Source organism: Danio rerio, chromosome 18 (genome assembly GCF_052040795.2).
Source record: "Danio rerio strain M-AB ecotype USA chromosome 18, GRCz13ab, whole genome shotgun sequence".
NCBI classification, from domain to species: Eukaryota; Metazoa; Chordata; class Actinopteri; order Cypriniformes; family Danionidae; genus Danio; species Danio rerio.
The window spans coordinates 2,337,501-2,355,108 of record NC_141038.1 but is presented as its reverse complement, the minus strand read 5'-3'; the positions used below and the strand labels follow the sequence as shown (position 1 = coordinate 2,355,108).

At 36.0% G+C, this 17,608-nt stretch overlaps 1 protein-coding gene and 2 long non-coding RNA genes across 7 annotated transcripts in view; 1 reads left to right on the top strand and 2 right to left on the bottom strand.

The window, feature by feature from the left end:
- kctd15b (potassium channel tetramerization domain containing 15b) overlaps window positions 1-4,890 on the bottom strand; it is a 48,795-nt gene extending 43,905 nt beyond the window's left edge. The window contains exon 1 of one of the 5 annotated variants that reach the window (XM_087291885.1): window positions 4,668-4,890. Coding sequence is in view for 2 of the 5 variants with exons in the window: in XM_087291882.1 (XP_087148008.1) it covers window positions 1,904-1,963 (60 nt within the window). In the remaining 3 variants the exon portion in view is untranslated. 5 annotated transcript variants of the gene reach the window in all.
- A 6,974-nt stretch (window positions 4,891-11,864) lies between these two features.
- Window positions 11,865-17,608, top strand: part of LOC147839626 (uncharacterized) — an 8,911-nt gene continuing 3,167 nt past the window's right edge. The window contains exons 1-2 of the long non-coding RNA XR_015514686.1: window positions 11,865-14,603; window positions 15,053-16,284. This is a non-coding gene — a long non-coding RNA (uncharacterized LOC147839626). The remainder of the gene's footprint in view (window positions 14,604-15,052; window positions 16,285-17,608) is intronic.
- LOC147839625 (uncharacterized) overlaps window positions 14,955-17,608 on the bottom strand; it is a 6,815-nt gene continuing 4,161 nt past the window's right edge. Inside the window, exon 3 of the long non-coding RNA XR_015514672.1 lies at window positions 14,955-16,342. This is a non-coding gene — a long non-coding RNA (uncharacterized LOC147839625). The remainder of the gene's footprint in view (window positions 16,343-17,608) is intronic.

Genomic DNA, 17,608 nt, shown 5'->3' with positions numbered 1-17,608 from the left:
CAGAATCACAATAATGCACTTTTTTGGGAGCAATGTTGATTGATGGTAGTTCTGGACAGCATTTGCATGATATTCTAAATAAATGTAAAGGTTTGGTGTGCAGTTTTAGCATGCATTTTATAACTTACAAGTGTAACTGGAAAGATTTTAGAAGCACTGCACAAATCTCTGAAACTGAACTGCATTCACACATAAACTTGACATCTGCTCTACTCTACTTTTCTGCTTTTTTTTAACTTCCAGGTAGTCTTTTTTACTTGCAAGTGAAAAGGTTCAAATAAATCCTTATATGACATGCAATGCACAAATCTCTGAATTTTAGTGAGGTTTATGATCACTCGACTTACACTGTGAGGTTCACAATCATTAATGCACTTTTTGGAGCAATTTGGATTCTTTAACTTCTCAGAGCAGTTCTGGAGAATGTTTGCATGGTATTCTAAATGAATGCATGCCATTTGTGTACAGTTTTGGCATGTATTTTATAACTTAAGTGCAATTGCAGATTATATTCACAGACTCTAAGAAGCAATGCACAAATCTCTGAATTTGAATCAAAAAGCATTCACACAGAAACTCTGCTCTACTTTGCATTCAATTTAAGATGGTCTTTTCATACGAAAACCTGAAATCTGCTCTACTTTTCTGCACATTTTAATTTTAGGATTGTCTTTTTAAGTTACAGTGAAATTATTCAAATAAGTCCATATGAGAAGCAATACACAAATCTGAATTTTAGTGAGTTTTTTTTTTGTGAGGTTTATGATCGCTCGACTTACACAGCGAGACTCACAATAATTAATGCATTTTTTGAGCAATTTGAGTTCTCGCACTTCTCAGAGTAGTTCTGGAGGATATTTGCATGGTATTCTAAACAAATGCATGTCAACGTAAATGTTTGGTGTGGCATTTGGGCATGCAGTTTATAACTTAAGTGCAATTGCACAGATTATATATTTACGGACAGTATGAAAAGCAATGCACACATCTTTGAATTTGAATCAGAAAGCATTCACACAGAAACCTGAACTCTGCTTTACTTTACTTATCTGCTTATTTTTAATTTTAGGATAGTATTTTTGTTTACATACAATAAAATGAATAAAATAAATCAACAGACTGTATGCAAAGCAAAGCACAAACCTCTGAATTTGGATCAAAAAGCATTCACACAGAAAACTGAACTCTGCTCTAATCTGCGTTCAATTTAAGATGGTCTTTTCATACAGAAACCTGAACTCTGCTCTACTTTTCTGCACATTTTTAATTTTAAGATTGTTTTTTTCTTTACTTATAGTGCAAATGCTCGAAATAAACCCACAGACCGTGTGTGGAGCAATGCACAAACCTCCGAATCTGAATCAAAACATGTTCACACACACACAAATTACTTTATAAACTCTCCATTTTAAGGTGTTAATTATACTAAAGTATTGGAGCAAATACTCAACATAAAGCTTTACTTATGCAAAAATATCCTCCATCAAATCCAACTGTTCACACACACACCAACACAAATCCGCTTCACTTTCTTCCTGAATCTTGCTTTAAGACAGAGATCAAGCATCTTAATCAGGTCTTTGTCATTAGTAAAATATCACACAAGCTCACATTCATGCCTAAACATGTCAAAATAAAACGTATAACCATCACAAAGGCAAGCATTTATGTTAGATTATGCAAACTTCACCAAGACAATAATGCATGAATGCATAAACAAACGCATGTCAATCAATTCTAACATGCATTTGACACGCATGAACAACTCCCATAAGCAGCAATGCACAAATCTCTGAATCCGAATTAAGCATTCACACATAAATCTACCATCTGCGTTTCTTAAGATGGTCTTTTATTACTCTGCCCAATCCCAAAGGCTTGTTTATGCAAGTCAAAACTTTACCTCACAACGCCCGGAGATCACGCAGGGCCACATATGCTTCATGGAAATACGACTGCACATATTCCAGTTGTCATAAGAAAGAACGGCTCCATTGTGAACCTGGAGTTCAAAGGGATTTCAACGACAAGTTCCTCCATGCAGTGGCTCATTTGTGCGCCAGTTATTTTAACCATACATGGTAAACAGAAGGCGGTTGTTAAAGGCTTCGCTCTGTTTCAGCGCTGGAGGCGATGGGCTCCAGGCGGGCGGCAGAATTTTCCAGGGTGTTGCCACCAAGCCCTGAGCACTAATGTTCATTTAATACACAAGCAGGATGATACATTACAGATTCCATTGAAAGAAAAAAAAAGACTTAAGACGTTTGGCATATGAAGCTATCCCTCATCTCCATATAGCTACAGGCGTTGTAACCAAAAGCCCAGATATTAATGCTGAGGGAATACAGTGGGTTGGATCTAGCCTCTCTCTCTCTCTCTCTTTGTTAATAGGAGGGAGCAGGTAGAAGAGTAAAGTACATGTCACAGGAAAAGATGGTCAAAATTAGTGCAACGATATTAAAAATTATGCTTAATTTATGATTATATTAATTAAATACAGTTGAACTCTGAATTATTAGCCCCTCTGTTTATTTCCCCCCAATTTCTATTTAACAGAGAGCATTTTTTTCAGCACATTTCTAAACATAATAGTTTTAATAACTCATCTCTAATAACTGATTTATTTTATCTTTGCCATGATGGCAGTAAATAATATTAGACTAGATATTCTTCAAGACACTTCTATACAGCTTAAAGTGACATTTAAATGCTTAACTAGGTTAATTAGGTTAACTTATTGTATATCGATGGTTTGTTCTGTAGACTATCGGAAAAAAATAGCTTAAATGGTGAATAATTCTGTCCTTAAAATGGTGTTTAAAAAATTAAAACTGCTTTTATTCTAGTCGGAATAAAACAAATAAGACTTTCTCCAGAAAAAAAAAATATTATAGGAAATACTGTGAAAGTTTCCTTGCTCTGTTAAACATCATTTGGGAAATATAAAAAAATATATAAAAATAATCTTCAAATTTAACTGTGTATATACGCATGAATAACATTTCAGAACATAACATTAAGCATTAGTATTAGGTTGTCATATAAAAGCTCCCAGCCTATACAAACTCACTATTAACTCACCTTGAGTGAGGTTTCAGAGATTTATTAGTTGTTTTATTTGTTGTTGAACACAAAAGATGAACTCTAAATAAAGTTGAAAACCTGTGAGCATTGACTTCCATAGTAGGATGATTTCATTTCTGGGTTCAAATTTGCAGAAAAGAAAAGAATGACAAAAACTAATTATAAATTTTGTTGTAAAAAAAAGCCAAAACGGCAATTTACATAACAAGAAAAGAAAGGATAGAAGGTGAAGGTTGCCAAGAGTTTAATTAAAGTGACAGTCAAGTTTGATTTTTTTTTTATAAGAATGTCAGATTTAGAAAATGTGTGGATTTATAAAGATATGTTGTGCTCTGTTAAAATGGAGAACTAATAGTTAGAAAACAGCTTGAGTAAAGTGTACCTTTGTAATATTAATATTTTTTAAATGGTGAGAAAGTTTTAATAAAATCAAAAATCATATTAGGATGAGGAAAAACTATGGAAGCTAATGGTTCAAGCTTTCCTCGAAATATCTTTGTGTTCAAAAATAAATAAATGAATAAATAAAAAAATGCATTTAAACTTGAGTAAAAGACAGAACTTTCATTTTGGGTGAGCTATCACTTTAAACGGGGGCTTACATCCATGCAAACTGAGCTGGAAAATCCATATTAAACCTGTAGCTTCATTGAGTAGTCTAAACTCGTTTTATAACAGTTATCAGTTCAGATACTTAACTTTGGGACGGTTTCACTGTCATTCAACATTCATTTAAGTGTTAAATAAACACTCGTTTTCATCATTTATACTTCATAAAAGCGTTCTTGAGCTTCATCTCTTCAGGAGGGTTAGTAGCAGCTATAAATAGCCCTAAAACGGAACTGGTTCCCAAATATAAATCACCAGATGGGAACCTACTGTGTACTGATATTCGAAAAAAAACTTACTTTTAGCTTTATTCGGTGAGATATCCTAGCACATATTGTTAGCAGTCAAACTTCGAGACTCTCCTTTCCATTCAGTCCCCAAATAAACACGTTTGTGTTCAACTCTTAATGGCGGACTGTCTGTGAAACCGACGATGGAGGAGAGATCGGCGAAAACTTGGATATATACAATGAAATCAGTTTAGGTCGGTGCCCTACGGGTTAAAACTTCAATTCGGATCATTTCACAACATGGCGTCTCACTCCCAGCGATAAAGCTTCAGGTATGAGGCATATGCATGCATGCATGTGTATCCCGCGAATAATAATAGCTAGCAGACTCTCAGTGCCTGGAGGCTGTTTAAACAGGGTTAGAAATCTGAAAATCGCACGCGATTTGGTACGCGTTGTCACGGCGCAGCACACACACAAAATAAACCAGCATCACATCAATGATCTAGTCTACATGGAGGTGAGATTTGACAGGAAACGGTACCGTTTCAAACATCGTAGGTGTCCGGAGTTCGGATCAATCGGCTCCCAGATGAATGTTCGCGTCTCTCGCTCAAGTTTCTATCCGAAAAAGCTATATTCCCTTCCTGTCTGGAGTGAAAAACCCCGTCAAACTGCATTAAAGCGCAGCGCTGCTGTTGTGTGGACGCGTTCAGAGCGCAAACGCGCGCAGGACTGTCTTACCTTCTCCAGGAGACCGAGCTCTCCTTCCCCCTCTTGATCTTCTTATTTCTCAACACAAGCGTGTGTGTGTATCAGGCTTTTTTGGCCACGGCGAATCTGCTGCTTTGCTTATGGGCAGAAGGAAGCCAATAATCCGTCTCTGAATCAGAGCAGAGCCGAAAGAAGAATTCTGGCTCCGGGCTGCGCAAACGCCTCTGGGGCCACACAGGATTAGAGGACAATTAACTCAAACCCGAGCACACTCATTGGAACAGATGCAAACCTGATATTTCCCCCCCTCCTTGATTGTTTCAGCTGGAAAAAAAATAGCTCTAAAGTTGGGCGCATAACGGTTTACGCATCAGGCAAGTGTCACCGCGCCGTTCCTGAGACTTTGGAGAGGCAGAAAGGCTGATTTTAATCATTGTCATTTCGTCTGATGTAATATTCCCCCAGGCTCTTTCACAAAGGCAACACATTTTCCTTCCCCTGAACGAGTCGGAGAGAGTGTGTGTCTCTCCGCGCGCGCGCTGCGGCGGAGAACTTGTTGATAAAGTGGCGATAAAAAGACGCGTGTTGTTTTTTACGACGCCGAAATCTGGACGCGGCGCTCAGGCAACTCCTCTCCGCGCTCTAATGTCTGCGAGAATTGTAATGGCAAATTTCCTGAAGGCCATTAAAAGCGAATGACGTCTGGACATCATTCACTGTGCGCCCGCGGCCAAATGCGCCATTTCAATTATTGCGCACGGCTAGATGGAGGCGTCTGCTCCAGGATCTCCCCCTACACACACACACACACACACACTTTTCGAGCTGGATTTTCATTTATTTAACGGGCAGGCAAACAAATACAGACAGTTGTGTCGGGCTTCAGCTGCGCGCAGCGGCCCCGCGCAGGTACTTGATTATTTATTTATCTGAATGTTTGTTTATTTGCGTGTAAATAAGTGTGAATAATTGATGTTGCGCTGAGACCAGTAATTACTGGAGCTCTCACATGCAGGACTGACTGATGATGCAGGAGGAGGCTTTTCCTGATATCTGGCGCCCGCCAGTGTCGGTTTGGGGAAACCACAGTTGCACACTTTAGTGTATGTTATAAAAAAAACAAAATATACACAGTAAAAAACCAAATTAATAGCCCTCCTCAAAAATTATGATTCTTCAAACATTTAAAGTGATGTTTAACAATTATTTGCGTCTAGAGAAAGTCCAGTATAAACACTATTTTCTCAAAAAGTTTACAAATTTATAAAGTCAATATCAATATTAATGACCTCTTTTAATTATTATAATATTTAAAAGGTTTTTCATCACACCTGTCCTCAGGTCTTTAAACTGGCTCACAGTTACATTCAGAATAGATTTTAAAGTATTATTACTGGTCTGTAAATCAATAAATGGCCTAGGACAGGGGTGAGGAACCTTTTTTCAGCAAAGAGCCATTTCAGATTTTTTTTTAATCAAATGTGTTTTTTTTAAGAGCCATATGGGGTGTGTGTGTAAAAAAAAAATAAAATAAAAAAATAAAAAACATATATATATATATATATATATATATATATATATATATATATATATAAATTGTTACTTGAATAGATCACAAACATAATTTAACAACAATTGGGAATATTGTCTTATGTATGACAGGTTTATGTCCTTAACATTAATCTAGTCAGAATCCTATGTCACTGACCTTGTCGTCCAATTTTGATGAGAGCTTCTGATTGACAAGTGCCCTGCCCCCCCTCTATGGAATACCCCAATGAAGTCATGTGATTTTTCTCACATGAAGTCCATGCTAAATTTATAATAAAAGTCCTGTTGCCTAAATTTTGTTAGAACAGAAATAAACACACATAAGCTTAGGCGTCCCAGATTACACAATGTCCCAGATTACCCAAATTCACCCTATATATATAACAAAATCTTTATTTATTTATAAACAAAACCTTTATTTATGTCCATGCACAATTCAAAAATAAACAAACACGACATCAATGTATAAAGAAAGGACACTTTACTGAAGTTTTTTCTTTTTGCCAACACCACACATGAATGTTTAAATGTGCATGAGGTTACAATAGAAATGTAAATTACCCTAGAAATGTACAGTAGAAATGTAAGAAATATAACTTCTCCTTTATTGATGTTGTGATACAAGTTCAACCACAGCACCACATACACTCAGCAATAAAGGTATGAGAGCTGTCATTGGGGTGGTACCTTTTTGAAAGGTACATATTTGTACTTAAAGGGTTAATGTTGGTACCTCAAAGGTTAAAATTAGTACCTACAAATTTCAAGAGGTACACTTTTGTACTTTTTAGGTACTATTATGTACCCTTGAGGGATTAATAAGAACCCTTTAAGTACAAATATGTACCTTTCAAAAAGTTGATGACCCCTGCTGTAGACTGATGGCATTTCATGCTGTTCAGCTTTATAATCTTAAAAAGTCATCCCTTTAGACATTACCAGTGTAGGGAAGGTTACTTTGGAAATGTAATAGATTACAGATTACAAACTACCCTATTTAAAATGCAATAAGTTACACTACTTTTCAATTACTTTACAGAAGTAAAGTAACTAATTACATTTGATTACTTTTAAGTTCCTAATGTATATTTTCATTTAAATTATTTTCAAGCATTTATACCAAGCAGGTGTAACCTTACAGTAGCTCTGTTTACTGGTAGAATCTCAAAAAAAAAATTGTTCACCCCTAAAAGAATTGTCATTATCCCTTCAAAAAAGCACAACACCGTTACCTGACACTGTACTTCTGAGTGACCCTGCTCTGCCTGTTCCTCAATCATTTCTTTCTCCTTCTCCTGTGATTGATATTGTGACATTAGTATTTTCATAAGCACTCATTCTGAAAGCCAAATAGCCTTAATATGTCAACTTTTTAAACTTGGAGTTTTGCTGCACTGAAAAATGATCTTATGTCCGTTTTCCTTTTCTCTGTCATTTTATCATTGAGGTAAAGTTGGTTTTACATTCGCACATTCAGTCTCTCATTAATTGCCGGCAGCTAGCTCTCTGCAACTCTCACATGGTCACCCACTGAAGCTAAGCAGGGCTGCGCCCGGTCAGTACCTGGATGGGAGACCACATGGGAAAACTAGGTTGCTGCCGGAAGTGGTGTTAGTGAGGCCAGCAGGGGGCGCCCAACCTGCAGTCTGTGTGGGTCCTAATGCCCCAGTATAGTGACGGGGATGCTATACTGCTCAGTGAGCGCCGTCTTTCGGATGAGACGTTAAACTCTCTGTGGTCGTTAAAAATCCCAGGATGTCCTTCGAAAAGAGTAGGGGTTTAACCCCGGCATCCAGGCCAAATCTGCCCACTGGCCTTTGTCCTTCATGGCCTCCTAACCATCCCCATATTCCAATTGGCTTCATCGCTGTCTCCTCTCCACCAATCAGCTGGTGTGTGGTGTGCGGTCTGGCGCAAAATGGCTGCCGTCGCGTCATCCAGGTGGATGCTGCACACTGGTGGTGGATGAGGAGATTCCCCCCATTGTGTGTAAAGCGCTTTGAGTGCCCAGAAAAGCGCTATATAAATGTAAGGAATTATTATTATTATTATTATTAATAATATAATCTCAGAAGAGTATTCATTAGAAATTCTAAATAGTAAAATCATATTATCAGCCAACAACCATCAAAGTACAGCATTGTTCACAGTTAATTAATAGTGCTAATATTATCCTGGTTTACCTAAAGGTTCTATAAAGACGTTCCAACTGATACAAAATAAAGCAGCCAGAGTCTTAATGAAATCAAAAACTTGAGAATATATCACACCAGCATTAATAGAATAGATTTTAAGATTCTTTTATTAGTTTATAAGGCACTACACTACATGACACCTTAATTTTCTGACTGCTTATCAAAATATAATCCAAACCATTTGCTACGCTCTTCTAGTGCTCGACTTTTAGAATTTCACTTTGTAAATCTGATGCGATCTGGCGCCACTTCTTTTAGTCACTATGCTGCAAAAATTTGGAATTGTCTCCCAAATGAAGTGAAAAAATCCCCCAACATTGATGTTTTTAAAAAGCTTGTTAAGACGCACCTTTTTTAAATTGCATATGAATGTAACAGTTTGTGAAGTGTATGCAATTTAAGTATATTGTGTCGGTTTATGTATATATGTATGTAAGGTGTGTGCATGTATGTAATGAATATTGTGTGTGATTGTGTAGATGTATGCATATATGCGTGTACATGTATGCTTGTATCCGAGTATATATTTTGCTTTATTTGTCTATACATTTTTTTTTTTTACAATGCCTGTTTGTTGTTTGTGAAGCGCTTTGAGTTGCATGTATGTAGGAAAAGTGCTATACAAATAAAATTAATTATTATTATTGTTATTATTAATGTTGTTTTGAAGTCAGACTTGCATGGGATTTAATTTAGAATATTCAAATTACCATGGTAAACTGTGTATGGAGCAGTCACGGAATGAATGTGCGAATATAAAACCAACTTTACCTCAATCATTTTATCTAGTCCATGACCCTGCAATGCAAGTTTATTCATACTGTAGCACATTTTATACACAATGCTAATTCAAAGTGCTTTACATAAAGAAGGAAAAACTATCATAAAAATAAACACAACAATAAAAACAAGGACATTTTATATTTTAAATGAATTTAGTCACTTAAGAACAGAACTGAAATTGATTATACAAAAAATACAATGGGGTTAGTTTGGACGTAGCACAGTGCTCATTTAGCAAATCCACAGCTAAACAATATGCTAATTGTGACTTTTAATGTAAAGTTAACATTACGTCAAGTCGTCACAAATGAAAACAATGCATGGGAAACGGCTTTGGCGTATTATTTGCAGTGCACTATGCAACAAGCTAACGTTAACAAGCAAACGTTAACTACATGAGTAATTTTAACCATACATATAAATACAGCCGATTCATGGACATCGGTAATCAGCATTTTTGCCGCAACTAATTTATGAATGATTCTGAATCAACTACATTGAAGAGAATCGCTTTATTTAATGTGATTAATACACCATACTTACTGAAATTCAACACTGACCCGTAGCTGCACACCTAACTTGTGTGTCTGTGTGTGACAGCCTGAGTAGGTGAGACGCGCTGGAGGCAGTGGGTCAAACCACTATGAAGAAGCGGGGGCAAACTCTTTCTAAATGCGTTTTAAATAATAAATGCAAGTTTTTTTTCTACTTAGACAATTATTTTAGGCATACACACATATATTATTCACAATAGAGAGTGCGTTTTTATATAAATTTAATTATTTTATTCGGTAAGGGGGACAATGAAGATGTTCCCCGGGATTTACGCCCGTGGTTTCGCCGCAAATCAAGGCATCGCATATCAAAAACAGGCAAAGCAATAGATTAATATTATTAAACATATCCCAGATTTTTAAAGAAAAATATTAGATGTAACCCCATTTGTAATCTTTAACATTTTCAAAAGTAACTGTAATTTAATTACACATTTTCCTCAGTAACTGTAACGAATTACTGTTACTTTTATTTCGTAATTAAATTACGTAACGCCGTTACATGTAACTAGTTACTCCCCAACACTGGACATTACGCTAGAGAATCATTCAAATACTAGCTTTAAAGTGACGTTGGTGAAGTAGCAACAGTTTCTGCTTATGCAGATGTAAATGAATGGCGGAAGAAAGTAGTTCCTCAAACAAAAGGGTTTTTGAGACTCCTTGTTTGATTTTCTTTTTTGTATACATGGTTATGCTGTGACTGTCAAACTTGTATAAACACAGTATCACACAAGTAGCAGTGCAGTATGGCTGTATATCATAACTGGTGGTATGCAATTGCACTGCTACTCGTGTGATATTGCTCATAAATATGCCTGATATGTTTAGTTGATATATTGGCCGTCTATTTCTGCATTCATGCTGAAAACGTTGAAAGATTAATATCCATATTTATCAAATAATATATCGGCATCTTCATCTAAAGAGATATTGGTTATCAAATTAGTAAACAATTCCATATCGGTGCATCTCTAGTTCCTCTTTCTTATACAAAAGGAGAGAGAACACATCCCCATCACCATCAATAGGACACCAGCAGAAAGAGTCAGCACTTTCAAGTTTCTTGGAGTCCACATCGCTGAGGACTTGACATGGACGGCTCACACAGACGCAGTGCTGAGGAAGGCACAACAACACCTCTTCTTCCTCAGGCGTCTCACGAGGTTTGGAATGAGCCCCCACATCCTCCGCTCGTTCTACACCTGCACTGAGGAGAGCATCCTGTCTGGCTGCATCACCACCTGGTATGGAAACAGCACCAGCAGCAATCGCAAAGGCCTACATAGGTAAGCTTCCCTCCCTCCAGGACATCTACACCAGGCGGTGCATGAGGAAAGCCAAGAGAATCATCAGCGACTCCAGCCCCCCAAGCGATAGACTTTTCTCTCTGCTACCTTCAGGCAGACGGTTCTGCAGCTCCGGTCACTCACCAGCCGACTGAAGGAAAGCTTCTTCCCTCAGACTATCAGGCAGATGAACACTTAACACACTCCACACAGACTCTTCCATACCCCTCACTGCACACCATCAATATGTAGCATGCACTGCACTTTAACCAATCCATACTTGAAACAATACTGCCTACAACTATGTGGTAAGGGTGTGGTTAAAGATTTTAAATCGAAATTGATCGAAATTTATGCTCAATTTCGATTATCCAATCAAAAAATAGAATGGTCGATGCTGCCACGCCCCCATGTTACGTCAGCTTGGCTTGCCAAGTGGGAAAAAAATGCTTGTTGAAGTGCTTGTTGAATTGCAGACACAGGAGACCCGTCGACAGAGCTTAAACCCTCTCCTCTTGCAATGAAGTCACCAGTGTGGAAGTATTTTGGATTTCCAGTGAGTTATGTTGACCAAACACAGTTTGCAAGCCTATGTACGTATTAGAGTTGGGCCGATAGAAGATGGGCGCATCACGATCCTCCGCTCCGCCCCCGTTGCAAATCCGCTCACGAAAAGTACACACTCATGCCCTGTTTACACTAATAGGTCTTTGTTTTTAAATGGATTTTAGAACAACAACGATCCACATCCACACTGGCGTGTAGCATTTCTGAGCAGCCCTCCTTTCTCACTACCGCTGAAAACGCACATCACGTGACCACACACACAGTCATGCGCTCGAGACAGCGGGTCCAGGCAGACAGCGGGTCAGTAGACGCTTCAATCTTTCACTTTCACACTTGTACTTAGTCATTTTAGCGAACACCTCAGATACTGTTGGCTGGTTTCTGTTGGTTGTGCGTCTTTTTTTACCGACGCCATTATAACGACACAGATCACTGCCTATTCACGAGTCCCGCAGAAAAAGTGATTGACAGGTGCTAATTATGTGTGTTTCTTGCCTTTATTCATTTACTGTATGATTTGTTTATGGGTAAAACAAAGACCATGCAGGTCAGGTAGTTTAAACGGTAGGCTACTAATAATTAATTCGTTATTAATTAATTATTCATAATCGAAAATCGAACCTTGTCTTTAGAATCGAAAATGTAATCGAATCGAGGATTTGGAATATCGTGACACCCTGGACACCTATTTATTTTAAATATCGCTGTCAATTTTACATTGTCCTGTTCTTTTGGGAGTATGTTGTATTTTGCGCAGTCATTTTATTTGGACTGTCTGCATTTTGTACTGTCTGGAGCCAGCACCTAAGCTTTTCACTCATCATAGCACACGTGCTGCTCATGATGTGACAATAAAAGTGATTTGATTTGACACAATAAAAAAAAAAAACATATTTAATTACATGCTACCAAGACTGCTGTTGCTCTTTTGTGTCCCTTTAATCATTTCGCATTACCTAAATAAATTATTTTTCATGCAATAATTCAAACTCCATTGTCCTGCATCCCATTCACGCTATTGAACTGCAAGCGCATCAGAAGTTGAACGTCAATTTTTCCCCTCGTGTCTGACATATTTGTGGAGTTTGTATCAGGAGAGCATCAGAAAGTCTTCTTGTGCTGCTGTTGTTCATCTGTCTTTGATGCATCCATCGCTCTGGGCGACTGCAGTGCCTATAAAAGCAATAAAAACCAACGATGGCTTTTCAAAAATTAACACGGCGTCGCCATACTGATGAGGAAACATGTCCAATCCTTGCTTTGTCTTTCAGTAAATGTCACGGTGATGAATGCCGTATTTCCAGCACGCCACAATCAACTGTTTTTTGATATTCTGAATAATGCTGCTTTTGAATTATAGCCAGCGAAAGGAATAATCAGTCAAATATGGGAATTGGCGTGGCGAGGGGAGAGCGTGTATGTAAATGAGCGCATATGCATTAATGCATGACCCTATAAGAATAACAATCAGGCCTGGCGGCGCTAAAGCAGGTGTCGTTTATAGTGACGCCGGCGGACACACACACACACACACACACACACGCGTCTCTATTCTCAGCCTCCATTCTCATCTCCTGTTAGTATTTCATGCTTATCTAAGCCCATTCTCTGGCCTTCATGTGCTGGATTTTTATATCACTGTCAGAGAAAAGCATGCATGTGTTGGTATAGCGGTGTGTGCTTGAGGTCATTCACAAGAGATTTCTTATTGAGACATGTTTCTTCATGTTTTAAATGCAAAATGCTTCATGTTTATTATGCAAAAATCGGTGTTTAAACACAGTTGTGTGTCAGCAGTGTGTGAATATATCCTGCCTCTAATGATAAAGATGTTTTAGTTCTATCTTTAATAATTCGCCTTGATGAAAACAGTCTGCAGAAACACTTTGATTGACATTCTCCCTTTGTACGTGTCATCAGAGGGGGAAAGCCCCGCCTACAAGCGCCCATCTCTCCCTCATTAATCATATACTAGAGTAAAAGTGGGAATTAGGACATTAAAAGTCATTTATGGGAAGAAAATGCACAATTATGACACAATAAATCATATATGAGATAAAAAGTCGAAATTATGACAAAAAGCTAACATTGTAACATTACAGTAATTTATGAGATGAAAATTTAAAAGGATTACGTCAATAATTTGATTAAAATTGCATAATTATGACTCAAAAAGTTGGTATTATGACAGAAAAAGCCAACATTGCATAATTATGACACAATATATCATATCTCATATATGATATATTGTGTCATAAAAGTTGGAATTATTACATAAAAATCTAAAATTGTGACATTAAAGCTCATTTATAATATGAAAAGTCAAAAGTACTGTAAATATTGTGGTGAAAAATAGATAATTATGACTTAAAAAGTTGGAATTATGACAAAATAATGATATTAAAAGTCATGAATTAAATGAAAATCTATAATTATAATAACAATAAAACATATCCGATGAAAGTTGTTGAAACATTGACATTAAAAGTCAATTATGAGATGAAGTCAAAAGTAGTATGTCAATAATTACATGAAAAATGCATAATTATGACTCAACAAGTTGAAATTATGACAGAAAAAGCCAACATTGCATAATTATGACACAATATATCATATATGAGATGAAAAGTTGGAATTATTACATAAAAATCTAACATTGTGACATTAAAGCTCATTTATAATATGAAAAGTCAAAAGTACTGTAAATATTGTGGTGAAAAATAGATAATTATGACTTAAAAAGTTGGAATTATGACAAAATAATGATATTAAAAGTCATGAATGAAATGAAAATCCATAATTATAATAACAATAAAACATATCCGATGAAAGGTGTTGAAACATTGACATTAAAAGTCAATTATGAGATGAAAAGTCAAAAGTAGTATGTCAATAATTACATGAAAAATGCATAATTATGACTCAACAAGTTGGAATTATGACAGAGAAAGCCAACAATATGATATAAAAAGACATTTATGAGCTGAAAAATGCATAATTATGACACAACAGATCATATATAAAAAGGTTGGAATTAATACATAAAAAGCTAACACTGTGACATTAAAAGTCATTTATGATGTTACGACCCTGGTCTAGGGTCAAAAGAACACTCGACAAATAAAATTCACTTTTAATGACCCTTTTGTGTAGGGACTCTATATTTGTCTTTTTTTCCATGCCCAAAAAAAACGTGAAGCCAACTACTTTGGAGTAAACCCACAGAAAAATAATAACCAAAAATACACACTAACTTAACACCCAAATGAAACTAACTACACCTAATAAAATAACAGAAATAAAAATACAAAATCTACACCTACCTTCCTGACTATAAGAACAAAAACAGGAGAAAATATTTACAAAAAGAAAAGTGTGGCGTCAGACCCCTACTGCCTCTTACTGTGCACAATATATATTTACAATATTAACAATCAACAAACAAACAAACAAACAAACCAAAAACAAAATAATAGGAAGGGGAAACACGGATGGACATACACAGTCAAAACTTATACAACAGCACGGGAAGCACAATCAACGATAACAACTTAGCAACAGGAATAACTTTTTCACATCAACTCAAAACAACACGCTAACAAAAAAAAATTGTTCTCCCGCCCCACGCCCGTTGTTCTCTTTTTAAAAGATGAAATGTCAAAAGCATTGTCAATAATGATGTGAAAAATGCATAATTATGACTCAAAAAGTTGGAATTATGACAGAAAAAGCCAGCATTATGACATTAAAAGTCTTTTAATAGCTGAAAAATGCATATTTATGACATAAATATCATATACTAGATAAAAAGTTGGAATTATTACAGCTAACATTGTGATATCAAAAGTCATTAATGAGATGAAAAGTCAAAAGTTTTGTCAATAATCATGTGAAAAATGCATTATTATGACTAGAAAAGTTGAAATTATGACATTAAATATCATAATGTTGGCTTTTTCCAAGTCTTTTATGACATGAAAATCCACAATTATAAAACAATAAGTCATATGAGATGAACAAATTGGGATTATTACATAAAAATCCAGTCAAGTCAAAAGTATTATGTCAATAACGAGGTAAAAAAAAAATTATAAATATGACTCAAAAAGATGGAATTATGACAGAAAAAGCCAACATTAAGAAATTAAAAGTCATTTATGAGATGCAAATGCATAACTATGACAAAAGTCATCTATGAGATGCAAAGTTGGGATTATTATGTTAATAATTATATGAAAAATGCATAATTATGAGACAAAGTCAACACAATAAAAGTCATTTATGAGATGAAGTCAAAAGTAATGTCAATAATGAGGTGAAAAATGCATAATTATGACTCAAAAATTTAGAATTACGACAGAAAAAGCCAGTATTAAGCCATTTAAAGTAATTTATGAGATAAATTGGAATTATAACAAAAATCTAACATTGTGATATTAAAAGTCATTTATGAGATGAAAAGCTAAAAGTATTACGTTATTAATTAGATTAAAATGCATAATTATGACTCAAAAAGTCATATATGAGATGAAATGTTAAGGTTACGATATAAAAAAATCTGTATAAAAACGGATTGTTTTCAGAAATATGATATAATGGAGCACATCTTGTGTATGCTGCCATCTTGTGGCTGTTGTTCAACGTTACAGGTACCTTGGTGAATAAAAAACATTGATTTATTATGTTGGCTTGAGAAAGCCAACATACTGTAATGCTACTTAAACTTATTCTTATTATTATTATTATTATTATTATTATTCCGGCTTCTGACCAAAAAAAAGCAATCGCTTCTCCTCCCAGGGCTTAGATGCTACAAGCCCCAAATTTGGTCAAAAGCTGTCTATTGCCCATGAGATGGTTGCTGTATGTCCTCATGCCGATAAGATTTGTAGTTTTTAAATTAAAAATTTTTTGAATTAAAAAATTGTAAATATTACAATCGAGTATTTGGGGCATATAAAAAAGTATACAATCCTCAAATTTGGCCAAAAGATGTGCTTTAAATTGAAGATAATTATCATATTTATTTGGTGTAATTATAAATAACAGTTTTCCTATAAATATTTTTTTATATTAAATTTGTAAAATTCAGACTCAAAGCGTGTCAGAGTGTCCACGAGATGGCGCCAGAGAACCATTTTTGAGCCCTTTGTAATTTAGTACTGGCCCTTTAAGAGGCGGGGATATCCGTGCTGACTGTTTTGAATCTACAGAAATTCGGGCTCATTTCAGACGTGCTTGTTACAACATTTGAAGCTGAAATTGCGACCATTTTGGTCGCATATGCGCCTGAAAATTAATCTATGCGACCTCATAACATATTTGGGCGCATTAGTGCGACTGCAGATGGTTGTAGTGCGACCTGTTTTGATTTTTTGTAAAAACGTGCTGAATCACTCTTCCCTGCTGCTATATTGGTTCATATTAGCTGTCAATCACTCAAGGTATTCCGCTGTCAGATGACAGGGAAGGAGCTTTTATGACCACGGGAAATGCAAACGGCTGAAGAGTAAAAACTTAAAGCACACAGGTTTGCAAACCCCACCTAAAATTGAGGTGTAGATGAGAGAGATCGTGACACGTCACGTGGTGAATAATGATCCACCAGCTGAGATCACTGAAACTGCGGCTCATAACAAAGACCAGTATTGCGCCGATGGTTAGTGCAATAATCCTGCTCTGCCTGCTCATAAATTGGGTCGGCTGACTCGCCAGCTTTTCCACAAACACAGAAAAATGAAGATCATCTCAGACTGAACCTTTAAATTGACACAAACTGAAACCAAAACTTTTAAAGAGTGATAGAAGTGAGACTTTACTTTCTTTCTTTTGTCTATTCTTTTTTGAGGTGTATATTATTTTTTTATTTATTTACTGATGACTGTTTTGCAGCTTTCATCATTGAATTGAATTATTTATTATAATCTTTTGTTTGTTTTGTAGCAGAAATATTATTTATTAAATTGACATGCATATAAAAAACAGCAGTACAAAATCAATATTTCTTACTGCAATGCTTCATTTTTGTTTGA